The following is a 22,821-nucleotide window of genomic DNA, read 5'->3' on the forward strand; positions in this document are numbered from 1 at the left end:
TGTCATATGACGGGAAATATCCCGTGGTAGATGCCCAACTGTTCTGAGACACCCATTAACTTGGGTCTGCACTCCAACGGCAAATGGATCCATCGCATTGTTTGATTCTAACTCTACCTATAAATAACAACACCAAGAGCATGTGTCATGTAATAATGATCATGTGAAAAACACAAATATTGTTGTTACTATGTATGTTTGTGGTCAATGATTATTTTTTTACTTTTTATTTCAAGTTGACTTGACAGTTGTGTTTAGTAAAAATAATCATTAATCACTTCACATCGAGCCCAGACTGATAAAAAAGTACACCTTAGCAGTATTTCACTTTCTGGTTGTGATTGGTGTATCTATGTAACGACTAGGCTGTCTACACCCATCTGATCTGGTAGCTAACAAGTCTACTTGCCAACACCTATGTTTTATCACCTGTAGGAGGTGATTAGTTATACAAGTATTTTATGAGCTTTGGAAACTTATTGCTAGAAAATTAAGGAAACCAATGGTGATTTTCTGAAATCTGTTTAATATGGTATTTGATAAATTTTTGTAATAATAAATTTAATTATTTTTGTTCATCGATTAAATCAAATCACTATTCGTTTCCTTAACAAAAAAAACTCCATGAGTAATTGCTTTCCTTCTCTGCTATTTTTGATTACATACTGTCAAAACGTCTTCCATGTCTGGAGTCCAGAATTCTCGATAAACATGGAATCCTCTCAGCCCACAAGTGAACTCAAAATGTGCCATGGCCATCGTGTGCTATAAATACTTGAGATCTAATATTGGTACCATATCGGTCACGACGGAAAGGACCGAGATGTCAATGATAGTCCAAGAAACAATTGGCAGCAAACGATCACATTGAATTATCGATTTCTCCCACACATTTATACCTGCGGTTTACAAATACAAACTAGTCGCAAATTAAAACACTTTTTTACTAGCGAACCGGACCTGAGGAATCTAATTTGTTTGTTCCACTGCATTTATTTTCACGTCACTATATTTTCGCACTCATCAGAGCCGCGAAATTAAGTTGCAGCGAAATTTTACTCTGTGTGCTACTCATGAAACTAAATACTAGCGAGATATAAGTGTCCTAGGGTATCTTAAATATTTTATTCTACAGTGCTGTCAGAAATTATGAGACCACCCAATAATTCTCGCCTTTGTTCAACTTTGCACCTCTGCTGGCACCATATTAATTTATTCATTTGCCACATATTGTACATCATTAGATGCAGAAATTTCTCCTTGTTCTAGTAAAGTAAATTAGGAGTTTTTCATTGTTCTTTTACAGCATTGGTGATAGAATTAGTGTCATCAAGTTATCTCTTCAGTGTCCGACCACATAGCTTGTTAGTGGTAAAACGTGATGTCATCACTATGTGTTGTGCATTCTGTAATCTCACAAAATCAAATAGTTTGGCATAAAAAAATAAAAAATGAATAAAATAATAAAATGAATAAAAAAATGAAAATATCTTTTCGTTTTTTTATTCATATCAGTTGCATATGCCTTTTGATTGAGATAAAAAATAAGTATGGATTGTTATGTGATGGAAATTTGCTTCATATTAATCAGTAGAAAATTCCGCATCTAATGGTATATGGTTTATGATAGTTTTTTGTAAAACTAAGTCGGTAAATCATTGCTACCACCTTGTCTCTTAAAATGTGAGGTGGTCTCATAATTTCTGACGGCACTGTATGTTCAGTTTTGTGTTGCTCTACTAGTTTCAGTGCCTCAGGCAGGGATTTCAACTAAAACACAGGCATTACAGCAACCACTAAAGTTCTGTACGCACACCAACATTATGTAGAATGGTTTTAGTTGAACTCGCCAAAATACGGCAGCCCAATCAAATCATTGCTAGAAGTTAACCAATCAAGAGCTAATCGAACTTGCCTTTCGATAGAAAAAATCCAAACGGTTACCATTTTTCGTGCATGCGTTTAGGGTATGTAAAACTTATTGACCTAAGTATGGTATACGTTTTATCAATAGTTTGACGCTGGAGCCTTAAAATTTTCTGCGTTTTTCTTTTCATCAACAATTTAGTGGTTTTCTAGGCGTTTTGGTTTCCTTTGGTTTTCTAGGCATATTGATAGATCTAAAATTAGCAAGCTTATTCGCAATAACATGAAATATTATTTAACATTGCTTTGATTTTTACAAAGATTATGTTTGGGGCACAGCTGGACGGTGTGTTGATGCTTTTGTCTCATTTTAATTCAGCAATTCTTTGTGACTTTGAGAGGTTGAAAGTATTGTCAAATCACAGTGCTATTGAAAGATTTGCAAGTTAACTTTATTTCACCGTTAAGTTTTTTTCATCAGGAAGTTAAAAAATACTATCTACTGACAAATTTAGATTTATCCACCATAACTGCATGTGCACCTTGTGCCAAATCCAACATGCATTGTTTCCTACATAATTTCCTGTTCTAATGAATCATAGCCAATCATGCTGGCATCCTCATTGGGCATTTGTTTTTTTTAGTAAACACCCTGTTCCCAATGTACCCCATTCTCTCCTACGTATAAATGAAGCATCAAGGGTATAAAGACAACACTGTTTGTACATATATGCAGAGCTACCATCAGCATCCCCTTTTGTATAATATGAAAACAAGTCCTTGACTTCTAAAGTAATGTCAGATCCAGAGCGGTCTTGTTGTAGGAGTGTTGGATAGCCTTTTTTGTCTGATTATCTGCTGTAACTTGCCATCACACTTGTGATTGTCTCTGGTGGGAAAAATTGAGCAAGTGAATGCCTGAACATCCTCTGGACTGGTGAAACGACTTTACGTTCAATAGTGGTATTTCAGTATTCTAGAATGGTGAGGTATGGGTCATCAGCTTCTCATTTTCTGCTGCTGGGGTGCTGCCGCTGGTGCAGCTACAGCTCGTTGCAGCTCTCATTGCAGGAGTCTGCGAAATGTTACTAAATGCTTTTTGTTTTTTCCTGGCTGGTAATTTTTGTTGTCAGTATCTGCTGATTCTTCACTTGGCTCATAGTGTTAACCATGGTCGGAAACATCAATTGCAACATTAATATCGTTCTGAAATGCCTCATCATCACACCTTTCTAACTCGCTATCTGAGCTTTCACATAGAGTAGGAACACCGCAATGATGTGCTTTTTGCTTAGGCTTTCAGCGACAATGGAACGACTTTGATTTCATTAATAAAATCAAAATAGAATAAAGTATAATGCAATGATGTTGCTGATTGTTGGAAAAACACAGTAATATGAGTGTAGTAGTCAGTTTTGTTCCTTTACAATATGATACATTTATGAATCTGCTACAAATATAGCAACGTAACATTTAAACTGCCTACTAGGATCAAAACGGTACAAAAGTTAGAAGTGTGTAGTTTTACAAGCACTGTATTGACTAAAAGTATTGCTTGCCTTCCGTTAGTAGTTTGAAGTATGAAATTTGTCTTTGAGGAAAATGCTCTTGTAAATGTTGGCACTCTTGAATTTGAAACAGGAAGTAGTGCACTATGCTATGTTTAACATCAAAACCCCTTTATGTGGCCATTAGACACATGTTGCTTATTCCACCATTTGCTGACAAAGTGGAGGCTGTTTGTATTGTGCAAGTTTCTTTTGGTTATTCAAAATGGTCTCTTGAGCTCTCATTTTTGTTTTGATAAGTTCCAATGGGTAGTTTAAATCAAGTTATACCTTTTTTCCGTCTTTTGTCTGACATGCTCAACAACAAATATGAGCTCACATGAGAGAAAATGAGAGCATTTTCTGAGAGCATGCCTTTTAGAAAATTTACCTTTTTCTGCTAACTTATATACAGTTATACAGTATAAATTCCTCATTTATTATCAATATTTTGCGCACAGCTGCTTAGAAGAGTAGCATAATGTAACACATTGCTGAAGGAATTGATATGATTCCTGAACACGTCAACTGCCCTACATATAGCAGCTATGGATTCTCTTTGGCTTTGTCATTTGTAGGTTTAGATGAGTTGGTTGAGAATACACACAATATTTAGTTTTTCCGTTCACTGTATAGACTAATGCATTTGCTTGCCCTTCAGTACTTTTCTCATCCAGTCTAAATGCTAGTTCAAAATTGTGAAAATATGATATTTATTCAAGTTATTACTAACATCTAACATATTGTTAACCTAAGTACCGGCCATGAAAATTTCTCAAATGGCCGTCTTTTTCAGGGATAATTGAGGCATGTGGCTAATCTTCAATAATTCAAAAAGCTGTCAATTAAACATGGACAGTGCATACATTTTTTAAAAGCTAACAAAGTGAAGAATCCAGCTAGACCATTATCTAGGTTGTAAATGTTCATTAGATACACTATCTTTGACCATACATCATGGGGAAACAATTTCTTAAAATATTTCTTGTGTTTCAGGAGTTGTAGGCAAAGGTAGTGCCTTTATGTTAAAGATTTTCTTACAGAATCATGTGAGACTAAGTGTGAAGAACATCTGCGTAAAGGTTCTAACGATTATCTTCATTATTTTTCATTTTATTGCAGTTTTATTCTAAACCGATGAAGGTAAAAATAGGAGAGAAAATAAACCGGTAATATTCAAATATACAGACTGAACTAGATGAACGAAAGCAGAGAATAACGCTAAATTGGTATTACTATTAATTAATAAAATATTAACATAATAATTAAAGTAATTAGAGCTTATGATTGAAGTTCTCATAGCAGCCTAAATGGCAGCCCATTTTGCATGCTGCACCCCACATCCGCGAACGCTTGCGAATTTTGGCAGACCGATTGGAACACACAACGCAATCCCGTTCCCATTTTCCGGAAACCTGAGTTAGTTGATGGCCATCAGCAGTTGCCTGTTCTTCTTCGTTATCAACTATGGGGCCCACTAACTGCATAACTATTTCGGACACAATGTCGGTGATGTCCATCTTAGTGTCAGGGTTTTTCAGCTTAAAAAGTTCATGGCAGTTACGAAGCGTTGTCTATTAAGTTCCAGGCAACCTTTACCCAATATTTGTGTTGCACGCTCGGCTGCTATATGATAAACCTTCTTATCACTCAGGTCTACCCCACCCATACCTTTATTGTAAAGCAAAACCATGGCAGGTTTGTTCTGCTCACGAGCCCTGCAAGACATACGATTTGTGACGGGTTTTGTGCCAGTAGAGACCAGCAACACTTGCTTGCGCTCGGATGGCTTATCACGATAAGCACAAGCTAAGATAATGCCAGAACCACTCTTCATATACTTTGAGTCTTGGACTTGTAGGTAGGCATTACCTAATGATTTTGGGTAGCCTCGAGAGTTTAGTCGAACAGTGCCAGTGAGCATAGTACCTTGGGCAAACAGATCTTCTGCGAGTGAAGGCTTTGTGTAGTAATTATCGGTTTCCCGATGGTAGCCTTTATTATACATGTTACAACTAGACATTAGGTGTTTGACAACTGTGATCGCTTGCCCCTCTTCAGATCGAATGTCAAAGTTCTGGCCGGAATAAAGCTCTACGTGCATCACATAGCCTGTCTTACTATCGCACGGCTGAAATTTCTTTATGCCGAATCTTGAGTGGTGCTTATTTGGCAAATACTGGATATAAATGTTTCTGTTGTGCATGCCTACCATGCTCTCATCAATAGAAACAAGCTGATAGGGACGGAAATATTGCTTGAAGCAGCGATTTAGTGGGTCGAGTAGATTTCAGACCTTGTACCAAGGATCGAAGCCTTGCTCTCCTCGCCGAGGTTGCCATTCATTGTTGCATAGATGAAAGAATCTATGAATTAGAACAATCTGGCCATAGCTCATCGTATCCCTGCAAAACATACCATGAGCATACATGACCATTATGTGTACGTTTGCATGCAGCTATAGATAAAACTTAACCTTCTAATTCAAAGTTGACACTAAACTGTGTGCAAAGTTGACATTCAAAATTCAAAATATTACATGCACATGCTAAAAGGACTAAATCCATATTTACACGAGCACCTAAGCAATTTCTTCACCTACACCAATAATGATATTATTTTTATTAAAAACTCTCCATGTGTCTAATATCAATTCAGATAGCACATTGTTTTTCTAAATTTTACAGGTTTATTGTTTGCAATTGTGTGTCGAGTTTAACTCAGCTTTTACACAAAATTGATCATCTATTTGATAAGAACAGCACTGTGCAGATATACATGTACATGTAAATACCACAACTACCTGTAGTCTCCTAGTCACATTCAGTTCATGACATGTGTTATGAATATCTACTTTTATGAATACCAGCGTAATTTCATAGCGTAACTAAAGTACAAATGTAAATTTGATGTGAAGTCGCATAATGAAAGAATGGTGTGTCCATGTTAGGGAACCTTTTTCTCCAGTACTCATAGGAGGTTTTCTTTTTCACTATTCCCATGTTTATTCTGAGCGCAATGTACCTTCTCATCTCTTCAGCAGTACAGTCTTTACAGCGATAAAAGCGAGAGTCAGGTTTCTGTGTGCCTAGTGAAGCTTTATATCCTGTTGCATACCTACGTAATGAAACTTATGTAGCTCAAGTATATGCTAGCTAAAAAGATATAAAGGTAAATTCGATACATGTCATGATTGAGCCAGGGGGAAATTTACTGAATGACACCTCCAAAAACTCACGCTATTCAAGTAATTTTCAATAAATTGACTAAGAACTTTGCAACTGAAGATGCATAAAATTTGTAACAATTTGATCATAGTTCAGTACCTGTAAATACCTGTTATACAGCAGGGGTGTCAAACTCATTTTCACAGAGGGTCACATCAGCGTAGTGGCAGTCCTCAAAGGGCCAGATGTAACTTATAATTGTAATGAAATGTAATCGAATAATGTAAAATAGCTTTAAGTAATCTTTGATATTAGATAACCCTGATTTTATTACTTAAAGTTTTAAGCAGAACAGTTGCACAGAAAAACATGCAGAAAACTTTTTTTTCAAAAAAATTGGAAAAATTGCACGGTACCCATTAACATAGGCATACTTTCAGTGAAATCCAAAATTGTGAGCTAATAAGAACATGAATTTGTTTGCATACACACATTAAACCTGCAAACACTAAATAATTGCAACAGCAGCAACACAAAATCAGTATGTAAGCAGCAAAAAATTATTTGCTATTTGCTGAAACAAAGTTAGACTTGCACCAAAAAAATTTCAAAATATTCAGTGTTTGACTAAAATTACTTTGAACCTCGAAAAATCTCGAACTTTTCCTCGCGAGTATTATCCTTCAAAGCGTAGCTAATCTACATGCCGATATAACTCAAATAAACTGTCAAAAACATGTTTCTAACAATAAAAACATGTTCAGTAACTCTGTTCTTGACTTTTCAGACTTCATAGGCAGCTCTAAGAATCAATATGATCCTATCGAGATTGAACGATAATTTTCGTCTGACTACGGCTGACAGCCTAAAAAGTGCGTTGTTATTCGAGCATAACGATTCAAATTGAATAAATTAAATGTTAATAAACACTTTGAAACATTAGCAATAATGTTTTTATTTGATTTATGCAGTCTTCCACTGTCTTACCCCTTCTGAATCTGCATATTTACTTCTGGAGTTGAAAAAAATTGATCGCGAACGATAAAATTTAAACTGACCGCGATGATTTCCGTTTTAGCTAGATGTCGCAATGGGTGTAGTACCTTAGTTATGACTTTTGCCAAAGACATCATTGAGGCATATTTGTACGATGGTTTGATTAGCCAGAAAATTTTCTTTTTGACTAATCAAAATTGTTCTTGTCTTTTAAAAATAATGATACAAGGAATAGATAAATTTCAGAGGCAAGACAACTCGCGTTGGGTGCCTAGCAACTTTATAAATGCGGGAGTTAACTCCGTCGGGTGTGAATGAGTTAAGCTCTCGCAGGCCACATAAAATGAGGTGGCGGGCCAAATGTGGCCCGCGGGCCATGTGTTTGACACCCATGGTCTAAGAGATGGACATAATAGTACACAGTAATTACAGTAGGCCCACTGATTCTTCCCAGAGTTGCAAGAAAGTACCTAGCATGTTGTTGGTGACGTGCTGTCGGGTCTTAGCAAAAAGGGGTTGTTCGAACAGGAAGCTCTTAAAGCTGAATCAAAGGCCACTGTAATTTAGCTTTTTTTGGATGTTTCAGGTTGAATTGTGGTATATTCTTCTCCTTGATTAGGTATGTGTGTGGCTGGCTCAGCATGTCCTTGCGTCAGTAGGTCTTTCATAAAATGTTGAATGGTTGACATGTTTGCTTTTCTTTCCGTTTTTCCGCAGTTCCTTGACTTTCTTTCCCAGTTTCTTATCTTGTCTTCAGTTAGCTTAGATGTAAACTTCTCATTGTTTTGACTGTGAAGCAGAGTACTCAGTTCTAGAATGTCCTTCATGGTGGATATGACAAGATTCAGAAAGCCTGAATAGCTCTAAATTCCATTGGGCATCCTTTATCGCAACACTTGGCCTTGTTTTCAACTTCTTTCCTAATACTGACATCAACATCATGATTATATCATCGTGATCATATAATCTTTAATAATACTTTATGTACTCCACCGCTTAACATAAAAGTAATTGTAGTAATTCCTTACACCCATTGCAGTAAATAATTGTGGTAATTGTGATAAACGAATTGAAAAGGACATGCAAGGCAAGCAGCCGAATGAAATGACAACAAATTTTATAAAACTGCCCTTCGCTTCAAATTATTATATATCTTTGCTGAAAGATTTAACAAACCTTTAGACAATTGTATGACTTACTATTTACTCGGACTATGAGGCATAGAAGCTGAGTACCAAAATATGGCCGATTTTTTTTCACTAGTCACGCTGAAGTTGCAACGAATCAACTTGATTGGACCAAAACACATTTCTTGTTTTGTCTATTCACTTGCGCACATGGCGCCGTCAACAAGCCATTCAGTACCAGACTTGGTGGCCCATCAGCAAGCCACTGAGGAAACTTTTGACTCGGTAGCTCACACCGACCACAGCTTGCCTGTCTACCCGTACACAGCTGCCATAATAATGGTGACTGCCACAACTGCTATAATAGTCACATTTACTGCAAATTAACCAAAAAAAACTTTTCAAGTAAACAATTTGCTACAAAAATCCTTACAAAAGTGCTAGATTCATCAGCAGCTATTTTGCAGTCGCTTTGTTTTTAAGAAAATATCTGCTTGATGAGTGATAAAAGTACTAGCTGATCCACTATCAAAGAATACATTTACCAGCAATTTATACCCAGCTACTTTCGCATTTTGAATTAATAACAATGAATAAAAGAATAATGAATAAAAGCATCAGCTGACTCATCACTGCTAATCTTTTTTTTTGAGTCGCCTTTTTTCAGAGAGCAGGTTATGATAGTTGATATACCTTTTAATCACTGCTTCATCGAGTGTCCTTCACAACATCCACAGTATGCTTGTGGTTTCTCAAATTTTTCGATACAATCATCAACAGCCATTGATAATAATTAGGGATGCTCACTAATTGGATGCAACTTTATGTGAACTATGAGCAGCTTATCATTGGAATTTGTTTTTCAATTTCGTTTTCTAATAAAATTTGTCAACTTTTACAAATCAAAAAGTGCAAACATCAAGCTTAAGGTTTTCTTTTGATTTTTAAGCTTTAGTGAGAGGAGTCGCTCATCAAAGAGTGGGCTTTAGATAGATTTTCAAAACACTTCAATAGGTCTCAAGTTGTTCAGTCGAATTTTTATAGTTCACTTGCATGCCGTCTGATTGGCCAATAAGTTTATCTCCTGGGAGTTTGGCTCCCACAAGTTATGTTGTGATAAGATCAAGTTTGCTGCTCAGTAAGAGCATTTTACTCGTTTGAACAAAGTTTCAGCTGGCTTTGGGCCTTTAGACCATGGCATCACTATTGTTCCTCATGTTGAAATATGGCGCGAATTTATGCTCTAATGTCGTGAAACCTTTCTGGTTTCATTAGCTATAATTATACCCAAGACATTTAATATATGATATTTTGCTATGTTCTGAAAGTCAATAGCCCTATCAATCTGGTAACTGAATGAATGATTTGATATAGCATGTGAACAGCCAACAAATTATGCCGAGTTGTCTCATTTATGTTACCTTTTGACTGACCCCATTTTTCTGCGGAGCTTTTTTACTTGAGGTGCTGTAGAAAATATTTCTGATGCCACACATTTAAATGTTTCTGATAAAGGAGAGTGTAACGTGTCTCATGGTTAGTGAGTGGATGGTAACAACTGATGCTTTAAGTGTAGTTTATTTATTACACCATAAACACCGTGAAACTACAATGTGTTATAAAATGATTAAATTATGGGAATAAGACATAAGTTGTGTAAAATAGTTTGATATAAAATGCAATAATTTATTACCAAGCATGTTGATAACAGGCTTATACATAAAATGATACATATGTGTATGAACGTAGCAGAAATTCATTAATTCAAGTTTTCCTGAAAGAACATTATTGATGTAAAATAATGGTTAAATAAAAAACATACCTCCATCCCTTCTTTCCAAGAGAGTTAATTTATAACTGCATTGTATATATAGGTAAATGTCCATATAAGTAAATGGTAAAAGTAGAAACGTTGTAAGGGTTTGGAGTATAAATTAAAGTTTTCTGTTATTCCAGAGAAATTTATATCACTTGGGCTGAGTAAATCAGATGTTTGTCAAAAATTAAAAAAAAGCATCAATGTTGCAATAATGATGAAACAAAGGCAGCAGTGATTTCATTTTGTTCCGTTGTTGAGTGAAGCAATTTGTCACTATGATGTATGTGTTGTATGAAGATGAAATGAATAGACACTGTGGTAGGTGTGCAATGCTATGAATAAGTTGGCAGCAGTGTAACAACAAACAAGTTTACGGAACTGGTTATTTTTAACAAATATAATCATGCTGCTCTATCAGCCTAATGATACACTCCCACCTAAAATTTTAGGATTGTAAAATTGTAAAATTTTAGGATAAAAATTTACAATTTACTTAAAAGATTTACCTAAAACTACAATTTTGCTTAATGGTCTGACGAGCTGGTGCGCTGCAGCTTTAGGGTAATTGCGGGAGCCAATCACGAGTTGTACGGATCTCACTATGCCATCATGAGACCTGTTTAGTCCGATGATACATGCCATGGACCAATCATTACGAAAACCTTCCTCTTCCATTACATGAACAACATCACCTACTGACACCTCTTGGGTTTTGTTAGACCATTTTTGTCTTACTTGTAGGGTATGTAGATACTCATTGCGCCATCTGTGCCAAAATTAGTTGGCTATTTCCTTAACTACCCGCCAGCACTTGTGTGAGTAGGCATTAGTAAAGTTAGCTGGAGAAGGCAATGTCAGTTGGGATTTCACTGTTATGAGTAGGTTAGGTGTTAATGGAAGTTGATCGTTAAAAACACTTCTTAAAGGTCTGCTATTTATAACGGTCATCACTTCATAGAACAGGGTTTTTAGTTACGAGCTGCGTAATCTACCACTATTTTTCTGGCCAGTCCTCTTAGAATGGTTCTGGCAAACCATATGGGTCGTTCCCACACACCTCCCAAATGACTTGACAGTGGTGAGTTGATGATGAATGTTATGTGGGGGTGTGAAGAGCTCAATGAACCTTCTAGATTCTATGCTAAGTCGTTGAAGGCTCCAATGAAGTTTGTGCCTTGGTCACAGCGTATAGTGGATACTGCTCTATGAATAGAAATGAGATCGTCGAGATCATTAATGAATGAATCAGAAGTCATGTCTTCCAGAAGTTCGATGTGAACAGCTCTGGAAGATAGACAGGTGATCATGAGTCGATAAACTTTTCTTTCCTTGTGGCCATCCTTGACAACAAATGCGCCGAAACAATCAATACCACAGTGGGTAAAAGGTGCGGCTTCTTCAAGCCTTTTGGATGAAAGAGTTGCTATCTGAGGAATTGTAGGTTTACCACGTATTTTCTTACACTCTACACAGTTTTGGATGCTTTTGGATACCTCAGATTTTGCATTTACTATCCATAGACCATGAGATCTGATGCAAGCTAGAGATACATTAGAATCTACTTCTATATCATCATAGTTGTCCTCTTGTCTCATTATCTCCTCCATGTCTCCTCCGCTTTCAGAATCTGACTCCGCAATAGGCTCCCCAATATCATCCTTTTCATCTGTGCTAGAATCAATCTGTTTTTGCTGTTTTCGTTTTTTTTTGAATAAATTTAGTTTTCTTTCCCTTCTCCTTATCTTCATGTTTTCTTTGTAAGGAATCTTTTTCAGGTGTATCAATAAGGATTGTAGAGTTGACCTTTCTTCTGTTTGACGGCTTTCTTGGACCAGCTTTTGGCAGAGGAAGTACCTGCTCTGGAGTGATAGCATCACTGGTCTGGAGTACTGGCACATCATGCTGTACGGAAACTTAAGGTGTCTCAACAATCTCATCTCTAGTCTAAGTAAAGTTGCTAGCAACAGCTATACTATCTGGAACATGGTTATCAGCTGCTGGTAGAGGCTGGTAGGTTACCATCGCTGCAGCAAATTCATGTTTGAAAATTGTGGAATCCAAAAAAAAGATTCCAGTACACCGGAATCCTGAAAGATTATTTTCAGCGGTCGTGCTCTGTGTAAATGGCCTAGCAGATAAACCAGCAATCTCATAAATAGAAATACTTCGGCCTGGATTGCTCCTCATCGACTCATCTAATGATCTTTGCCAGTATGTTTTTAGCGCACCAAATACACATCTGTCATCTGTCCAAATACACATCAGCGGCCAAACACTGATGTCACCGTGATTAGCCTGAACTGCGCCGGATTGGATGTACCAATGACTTTAGGTATAAGTGTAGTGATGCCTTTGCACAACTCAGATGGAACCCTACCGCTCAACAACCATAGGTTAAAGGCCGACAACAGAAGTTCAACCTTAATCTTCTTCAGGTCCTTCCAGCTGTAACTATCGACACCTGGCAATCCCTTGCCTTTCTTAGAAAGGACACTCTCGACTTCATCCTTAGAGATGGGTTTTGGTAGCTTGTAATATGTCTTACTCGCTACAAACTGCCTATCGTCGGGCCTTGAGTCATTCTGGAAGATATCTTTCCAGAAGCACTCAGCGCTGGGAGGGATGGATGCCTCTTCTTGTGCATGTGTGTCGCGCTTAATGCGATCGGACATAATCTTATAGTCTGTCGCAAGGCCATGCTGCACCGACTTATAGAGCTCCATGCGCACCCTCCTGCCACTGGGGACAGGACAGGGCCTGATGACCTTAGACCCCTTTAAACATGTCGTCTTTGATGGGAAGAGCGACTAACGTACGCTGTCAATGAAGCTGTGTTGGCAGATCAGTGTTTTGGGATCGCCCGCTAAAGGCAATCTACGACACAAGAGGTTAAACTCAATGTGCCCGAGGAGACGGTCTTCAAAGGAGGGCTCAGCTTGTGGTGGTGTGGCAGCTGAAGGGCTGACTGGCCTTTGGCAGTCACCAGCTAACGTTCCTGCAAACGCCGAAACAGAGCTCGTGCTACCTCCCGCCTTAATATTAGCCAGAATCCCCAGATACTGAGGATTCTTATTTCTGCCCCCTTGATCTGCTCGATGGTATATTTAAGCAGTCTCTTGCTGATCTCCTGGATAATGAACCTGTCACCAGAGAGTTCAACTTCCAACCTAGCTACCTTCGACAATGTCTCGTTATTTCACCTCTGCTTAACCACGGCTGGAATTGTGGTGTGGAACAAATCTGCATGACCTCTTCGCAGATTGAGCGAAAGCCTGGACAACCTAGTATAAGGGCACCGGAATATGGTACAGGTAAACTGACCACAGTCGGTACACTTTGTTGGCAGGGAGCTAGCAAAGGTGTCTACGTATTTATCCACAGGTAGCAGGTTGGAAGAATGACAGAGCAGATTTGCGCACTCATTAATTTGCGCTCTGTAGCCGGCGCATATATGGCACCGACTTTTTAAGGAGGCATAGCTGCCCAGAGCGACAACCACTACGATGGAAGGTAGCGGAAGACGAAACACAGACGATGCTGTGAATCGTGTGGATAGCTTATTTTATTCTGCTAGCTTACAGTCACCGTTCCCCGTTAGCCGCTGGGATGTTACTCAGCGGTACCAACTCTCACCCCGTGGAGGTGGGGAAACGATTTTTGAAGTTGCTGCGTGAATCTCTCCCTTCTGGATAAACCGCCCAGGAATCAACAATCTGCAAGCCCGGAATAGGTGAAAACGCTATCAATGGCCGTAGCCAGATCTCAACTCATCAAGATGTTATTCGACGGGCTTACAACTCCCTTAAGAGAGTCTTGTGCAAAGTATGCGGTGGTAGAGTAAGCAGATGAATCCCAGATTGTTTGCACAAAGCTACAACGGGATATGAGCATTGTGAGCTGTGGTTATCAAGGATCAACAGAACAGGGTTTTCAACAGAACACCGCGTATTCTGAATAAAGACAGGAAGATAGTCGTGAGCAAATATATCGGTGTTCATATACCCCGATTTAGATTCCACGCCCTTAGCTCCTGGTGTAGCATTATTTAGAAAAGACTCCTTTATGAAAATGTGGAAAAATGTTGAAGGGAGGAAGGTGATTTCTTGCTGCATTGACCGCACAACAGAGAGTCGCTAATTCTCTTTCTTGTAAAGTTATGGACCCCACTTGCTTCACACCCAGGTCTGTTACAACTTTACCAGGATTTTGTACAGTTGTAACTGCTGTTTCATCTAAATTATAAATTGCATTAGCTGCAAAGCTGTGCTTGGGCATGTGATCTGACAAGCTTTTGAAAAAATGTTCAATGTTCAATGGCTTGTCGAATGCTGTATGACGTGCAATTGATGTGGCTTCCAGTTGGCGAATCGAGAGCTTTTTTCTTTTCATGAACCCACTCAACCAATCACTACCAGCCATCTTATTCTTTAGCCAACTTGGTGGGGTTTGAAGCTTGTTTGCAGTAGCAAAATCAACTGAAATTTTTTGACATTTGTTTGGAGTTAACCCATGAAAGCAATCACCCAGCACAGTAATGTGCTTAGCAAGCTTAGCTTCGTGCTCGTCTGTAAAAACTTGATGAGCTGCGGCCGTTCTATCATACTTGTAACCATTTCCTTTCGTCTTGTGATACCTCGCTAACGTCATCCGGTTAATTCCACATTGTTCAGCAGCAGCTTTGATGCTCATATTGTGCTCATTAACAATGTTAGCAGCTTGCTGAAATTGTTCCTCAGATGTAGATCCTCTCTCTGGTTTTGTTTTGTAATGACGTGGTATTGTGACTGTTAAGCTGCAAAAACAAAAATATGTCTAGAACCCTAGTATATTGTTTAAAACCCTAGTATAATGTCTAAAACCCTAGTATAATGTCTAAAACCCTTGTATAATGTCTAAAACCCTAGTATAATGTCTAAAGCCCTAGTATAATGTCTAAAACCCTAGTATAATGTCTAAAACCCTAGTATAATGCCTAAAAATCTAGTATAATGTCTAAAACCCTAGCATAATGTCTAAAACCCTAGTATAATACCTAAAACCCTACAATAATGCAGAAGAACACACTGGGGTAAGTTGTGCCATGGCGCAACTTACCCCAGTCAAGCCAGCACAACTTACCTCAAACAGGGTTCAGTAACGAATTCAAGATGGATTACAAAAGAAAGAGTTATTACAAGATTCTCCATTATTGAAGACATACAGAATGAGTAACCAAACTGATGTGTTAATAATAATTGCTTTGTCTACAACAGTTAGAAAAAATATTTTGGTTCAACCTTGAGCCCAGAATTTACTTTTAAGACAAAAATAAAGAAATTATGTGATAGCTCATTTACCAATTTAGTGAGACATAACGCATCTAGAGAAAGATGGGGGCCACTTACTGTTTTCTAACTGATAGAGAAGACAATTCATTCAAATAGCTCTTTGATGTAAAAAATGCCTTGGCACAACTTACTTACAACTTACCCCGCCTTCCCTTACATACACCGGAAAATAAATATAATACACAATTATAACAAATTAATACATGATTAAAATATATATTTACATATAATGATCTACTACATAGCGCTTTTAACTGGTCTGCTAATGCCGCAAGCTACTGACTGGAGCGTGAAGCTTCACTGATGGATGTTTGTTTAGAGAAAGTTCTAATGCTTCTTTATTTATATATAGTTCCAACTTCCACACTAATAGCTTTGAATGAAACACCTTGAAATCTGCAAAATACTAGGTTTAACATAAGATGAGTCCACGCAATAATATGTGATGATATGAAATTAATAAATTGATATACAAATCATGTATCATAACTTCTCACGAAGAATAATAAATAATAACCAATGTAGGACATGAATGTTCATACATCATTGAATAACAATACAAGTAAAAGTATAACAAACTATTTAGCTCTTGTTTAGTAGCTGGGTATATCTTCTTGACTATTATTTCAGATGTACTTGTGAATACCAATACAGTACTGCAAACGCATCTTTTTCTGATGGTTGCATTCAAAGTACTGCTCGAATAACCAGTGTTACTAAACTATTTGGGTTTGCAAAAAAGAAGTCATTTACTTGTTCCTAATTGGGCTGCGGACATGGCACCATTTAATTTAGACCATTGCCCACCTGGATGGCTGCTACATAAGGGTTTTGGCACTCATCACTATACAAAGGAAAACATTAAAATAGCTCTTTTTTAAGGAGTTGTTAGTGCAGTTGCGGCTACAGCATGTCATAGAGTAAACAATAAGAATGCAATCTTATTTCACTACATACAGTGTGCAGGTATTTTGATCAATAATACATAGTAGAGATGCCCCGATTCTAAATTCACCAGCCGATTCAGATACCGATCCGATATACCGATTCTTATTGAAAAATAATCCGATTCAGATACCGATTCAGATCTTTTGCGTTGCATAGACACTTGTTCATTTTATTTTAGAACGTATAAATATTAGAGCTGCACAATGGTCGTGTTAATTAAATTATTAACGCAATCAATACGAATACACAATTAACTGAGTCGAGCCAATTGCTCTTCAAATAAAATGCAACCGGGGTGATGATCATGAAGTGGCTCCTTACTTCCTTTGTATTGTTTAATATATAACATTACCATAGCAAGTTACTAACATTTAATTTACTGACAAATAAATATTATGACAAGCAACACTTCCTTACCAATTAAATACAACCACAATTATTTTACACTCAACTATGAAGACACTAAGTGAGTCACTAACATAAAACTTGTTTATACAATGACGCAAGCACTGCCGATATAGTTGCGAGCGGCCATGTTGTTAGTTGTTAGAACATGTTTCTAGGTAATAGCGACAAAAGCGATTTCAGTATTATATAATATCTTAGTTCATTTTTTGTTGGTATTTTTAGTATTTATGTAAAATATAGATGATTTTTTATTTTTAAAAAATCACAATAATATTTCAGTTTTAGAATGTTAGTAACATATTATTGATACTTTATTGGAACATGAAAGCGGAAAAATGTTTTCTAAACTAGATAGCGCATTTTCATATGTTGTTGGAAGCATAAACAAGAAAGTGAAGTGCAATATATGCCAGAAAGAATTTGCTTACCACCCCAGCACATCATCACTGAGATATCATCTAACCAATTCTCACCCTATCCCTCGGAAATCATCACCAGCAAACAATCAGCCACAGCAACTAATCCTCGAGTCATTTAACTAGAGCCTCAACTCTCGACTGGCTTAGTTATAGACTTGCATCGACTATTTCATACTCATAATAATTATTAAATTATAAATTCTGTACATTGTACATAATATGTACTCATGTTAACAATAAATGTATCAAATATAATTAATATGTCGCTGAATCATTTGTTTTCGAATATGCAGGTTGTTGCTAGATTAATTCGAAGTTTAATGGGAGATTAACTGGTTGAGAGCAGTTATTAATTTTTTATTAATTTTTGTAATTGTTGTCCAGCTCTAATAAATACTAATAAATGTACTTGTTTGTATTTATTTATGGAAAGAAAATATATATATTCACATAATGACATACCATGCATGTAGGAACAAAATAGTTTATTTTTTATTATTTGTAATTAATAATAGTAATTAATGTTCGTAACTTCGGGGTACAGCCCTCTCTCTCTCTCTACAAATTTAGAGCAAAGCAATGTTTCTTTTTATAGTTGTTAATGATTCGAGTCTTTCAGGGAGAAGTCTCTTTCTCCTATCCCTATCGATGTAGCCAGTAGTACTGAAAAGGGATTCGCTTGCCACAGATGATGGCGGACAAGATAAATATCGATAAGCCACTAGGGTTATTTTAGGAAACCTGCTTTGATTCTGGTTCCAAAACTCAAGTGGGTGGAAGCGGAACTCATTACTACCATTATCAATTGCTAGCACATCTTCATCAAGATACGTACGCAGTTCTCTCTGGACTGCACAGTCGGAGTTATCCTGTTCATCTTTCTTTTTCTGCTTTCTTAGATTGTTGCACTTTATGTAAGGAGCCCCACATGCTAAACCTTTGCCGCTTCTCTTGAGGTTGGTCACAGCTTTTGTCAGAACTATTTTCATCAGCAATGCTCACTGCTTCAGTGACATTTGGCTTCTTTTCACTCATTGTTAAAGACATGATCTCATCTGTGGCCAACTCTACAGCAAGCGCATCCAAAAATTCTGCTTTGAATCTTGTATCCAACAAGGTAGCGACAATGTATGTTTGGTTAGAATATGCTGGCTGAAACCTGCTTGCCAATTTTTTTGCCATTATTTCTTTTGCAGCCTGAACTACGCTGCCACTTTCTTGGTTCTCAATTTCAAGTTTCAAAATCTCAATAAACGGAATGACCTGAGATACTGATGAGCCGTTGTGACTAAACTCCTTAGTTGTTCGCTGAAATGGTTCTAGCATGCGTAAGAGATTTTCTGCAATGATCCACTCACTGTTAAGGAGATGTACAGGAAGCCCATACTCGGAATCATAGCCAACTAATGCTTTCTTCTGCTCAATCATTCTACTAATCATATTGTACATTGAGTCCCACCGAGTGGCAACATCTTGCACCATTTTGTGAATGGAACAATGATAAGTTTTCTGCATCTCTTCAAGGTGGTCGTTAGCCAAAGATGAGTGGCGGAAGTGACCAGAAACTCGTCTCATCTTAGCAACAGTGTCCATTATATCATCTTGTGCCTTCAACCCTTCTTCCACAACTAGCTGCAGTGTATGTATGGCGCAAGGTACTCCAGGTAGTTTAGCTTTCCTCAAACCTGCCTTTACATTTGCTCCGTTGTCAGTTACAACACCGTGTACTTGATGAGTAGCGGTGTTCCACTCATTCAGAAACCCTAGCAATGCTTCGCTTATTGCATCTCCTGTGTGGCTACCTTCAAAGCTCCGAACATTCAAAGTCCTTGGTTTGTTAATGGCATCAGTCTTACTTGGAAGTTGGAAATGAGCTGTGAAAGAAATCATCGATCCCTCACCGTTATCTCTCGACCAGATATCAGTTGTGAAACTGATATACCCATTTGATTCAAGCAATTCTGTAATCATATTTTGTAGTTTATGTTGGATTTCAGCATACATGTTTGGTATTTCCTTCTCAGTAAAGTAAGTCCTGCCAGGTATTTTGTATCTAGGCAAAGCTTCGGCCATCAATAATTTGAATCCCTCCCTTTCAACCATTGAAATTGGTTGGTCATCACAAGCAATCATTTTTCCAACTAATCTGTTGAACTTTACAGCATCTTTAGAATCAGAGCCCCACGATTTGACTGCAAGAAAAGCTTCAGTAATTTTTGGTTGTTTGCTAGTAGTACATACTAGTAACTGCAGCCTGGGATTTCATAGCTTGCCCAGCCTTTTCCTTCTGTTGAGCACAAATAAGTGACTGATACAAACAAAAATGTTTTCTTTTTAAATGGTTAGAAAGGTTTGTAGTATTAAAGTTCTTCTTGTCAGTACTTCCCCTACTAACAAGCTGTGCACACTCTAAACACTTTGCCATTGATGGCTCATCTGAATCAATTTCAAAATATTCCCAAACTTTACTTCTAAAACTCTTCTGTTTCTGATTTAGCCATAATTCTGCAAAAACCAAAATAAAAAGTAAGAATAAAAAAATTAAAGAAAAAAGCAAGCTGAAAAGATAAATGTACACCTGGCACTAGCAATATTTGGTTTGTTTGGTATATGCTCATGTGGCACTAAAGAAAGGGGATAAGTAGTAATAGAATTAATACTATTTGGCAGTACAGCTTTGTTCTGGATGTTTAGAAAAGGAAGTAAACTTACTCAATTATATGATATATCTGTTTGACTGCACACAGGCGCTGCTGGCATTGTTGTTGTTTGTGTTAACCAAGACAAAAACGTTAGCAGCACCTGTGAATGAACATGGTTTTCGTTTCAACTTTTTCACTACCCCATTAAATTCGCTATTCTGACCAAATTAATTCAAACTAATTTTCAAAAATTATCTACAAGATAAGTATAAATTGTTTAATAAATCCAACTCTTCCAAAATTTCCGACGCTCTCTTTGCATTGAAAGAACGCAGTGAGTTTGTTATTGCCATGACGATAGCAATTTGGTTTTTCCGTTTTGAAAAATGATAAGAAATGGAAATACTTAGTAAAACAGATTTTTAATTGATTGCACGTGATTAGCAACAAGGTTGTTTCGTTGGAGACTAAATTTGATTGGTTTAGCTAATGTGTAGGCTTTGTGATAAAAAGAAAAGTGAAATGCTATTGATAAGCTGACACATTGGCTTACGGTCTGTAATTCTACTACTGCAAAAGCCTATACACTGGCTTGCAGGAGTGAAAGAGTTAATTTATAGTAAGACCTGCAATAGTTTACTCACAAGAACTAGTTTATTAAATGATCTGTAAGACCATAATTATTTAGACAAACTTCAAAAGTTAATGTGTAAATCAATATAATAAAAAAGAGAAACAAATAAACAAGCTACCGTATGTATCGGCAGGATAAAGAGAGAGATATAGCTTTATGCATCGGCTGCTTAAACTACTTTCGTTGTGCTAGTGAACAGAAATAATACATCTGTCACTGTGCCCTCACCAAAAGCAATTGAAAATGCCTCAGAGTTCTGTGTTTCAGTTAATTGTTTATCGATAATTGTTGCTAAATCTGCAGTCCTAGAGGTAACCATGTGACAGTTTCAAATTGAGGAGGTTCCTTTTGTATGACTGCATATAGATGTGAATATGGAATTTTATTCCATCCATTGCTACTGCATAGCGATATCAGGTTTATCCTGTCTCCTCTCTCCAATTATTTTGCTATTTTGAAATGCTAACTTGTTCAAAGATTTCAACACAAAAATTTAAAAATTTTTTACTAATTATACATATTAAGATAATCAATTACCTTTCCATGTTCTCGAGTGATCTTGAATACAAATTTTTTTCTCACTTTAACCAGGTACAGCTATCTGTCCCCCTCCTGCTGATTTGACCAGTTACAGTAGCCGGTAGTTCGTTATGAGTAAACCTATGGAGTTTCTCTCCGAAAATGTTTAATAGAAAACTAGTGAGTAGTTGAAATAATGATAATTATAATAGACTAACTTCTGTATGTTAAACGTTCACTGTGTCAATTCTATAATGTAATTATATGTTAGCTCTCTTTAACTAAGCTTTTATCAACTACCTATATATAATTCACACACTAGTAAAAGGGTTAATGAGTTTAGTATATACTCACTACTAACGTATAGCTCCATCGGATGACAAACGTATACCTACAAAGTTTTATTTATCTGGTCTTAAAATGTAACTTGCCCTCTAAAATACATTTTTTATGAAGCAACCCTCTGTAAAGGGCTTCAATGACTGCTACAATTCAACTTACAACAAAACTTGATTTTAATGAATTTTAATTGGCCTGCTTAGCATTGGTAAACAATTTTTATTGTTTACCAATGCTGATTTTAGTTGCATAATTTTATTCTCTATAATTTAGTTCATGGACCGTCAATGAATGTCATACTCCTTTGTAACAGCTATCGTTAGTTCACAAGTGAGACATTGAATCCTGTCACTGATCTTGGGGACAAAGTATAAAACCTCCAAGTTTTTTGAAAAAATTTCATTCCGGGTTTTTTCTTTTTTGAAAGTAGGAGATATTCATATGGGTTATTATTATAATACAACTGTATTAAATTCTACATTACTTGCCTCTTAAACCGAGCTACGATGAACATCTATCGTTTGTTTATCAATGTGCTTTATTTTATTATGGTACATAGTGTTCCATGCATGCCCCAAGGATTTAACATCCTTGCAATCACCAGCATTTAGTTTCGCACTCGGGTTTTGGGCTATTTAGAGCACAAGGCGCTCTATTATTTTTTATTACATTCTGGTGATAAAGCACAAAAAGATATAAGTAAGTATTATTTTTTTAGATGAACATTTATCACAGGCCGCAAACAATTATGTCATGGGTTGCATGTGGCTCCTGGGTTGCGTGTTTGAGACCCCTCTAGTGGATGTTTTGCTTCATCTCTGATACTATTTATTCACTGTGCTCTAGTAATCATAATTTTTGTTTGTTTGAACGAATGTGTTTCAATTAATTGTTATATGGCTTTTGCATAAGTGCTCGATAAAACCTTTTGCACCTTGTTTGAATAGCAAGCTTACGCTTTTCTTAGGGAAGATACTGTAAGCTTTTAAGCAAAACATACGCAATACCAAACTGCTAGCGGTGACATTCCAAGCCTCCCCTTATGTCACTCCTATTCCACCTG

The 22,821-nt window shown here is 37.0% G+C and overlaps 1 protein-coding gene across 1 annotated transcript; it reads right to left on the reverse strand.

Annotated features, from left to right (window-relative positions):
• Window positions 1–18,497: 18,497 nt before the first annotated feature.
• LOC137407162 (zinc finger BED domain-containing protein 4-like) lies at window positions 18,498–19,757 on the reverse strand. Its single transcript, XM_068093764.1, has one exon. It carries the CDS (start codon window positions 19,755–19,757, stop codon window positions 18,498–18,500), a length of 1,260 nt encoding a protein of 419 aa, XP_067949865.1.
• Between the last annotated feature and the right edge of the window lie 3,064 nt (window positions 19,758–22,821).

Source organism: Watersipora subatra, chromosome 10 (assembly GCF_963576615.1).
Source record: "Watersipora subatra chromosome 10, tzWatSuba1.1, whole genome shotgun sequence".
Lineage (NCBI taxonomy): Eukaryota > Metazoa > Bryozoa > Gymnolaemata > Cheilostomatida > Watersiporidae > Watersipora > Watersipora subatra.

Excerpts from the sequence above, each read along its gene's own strand:
- LOC137407162 (XM_068093764.1), bottom strand. The coding sequence starts at position 19,757 with ATGATTGCTTGTGATGACCAACCAATTTCAATGGTTGAAAGGGAGGGA.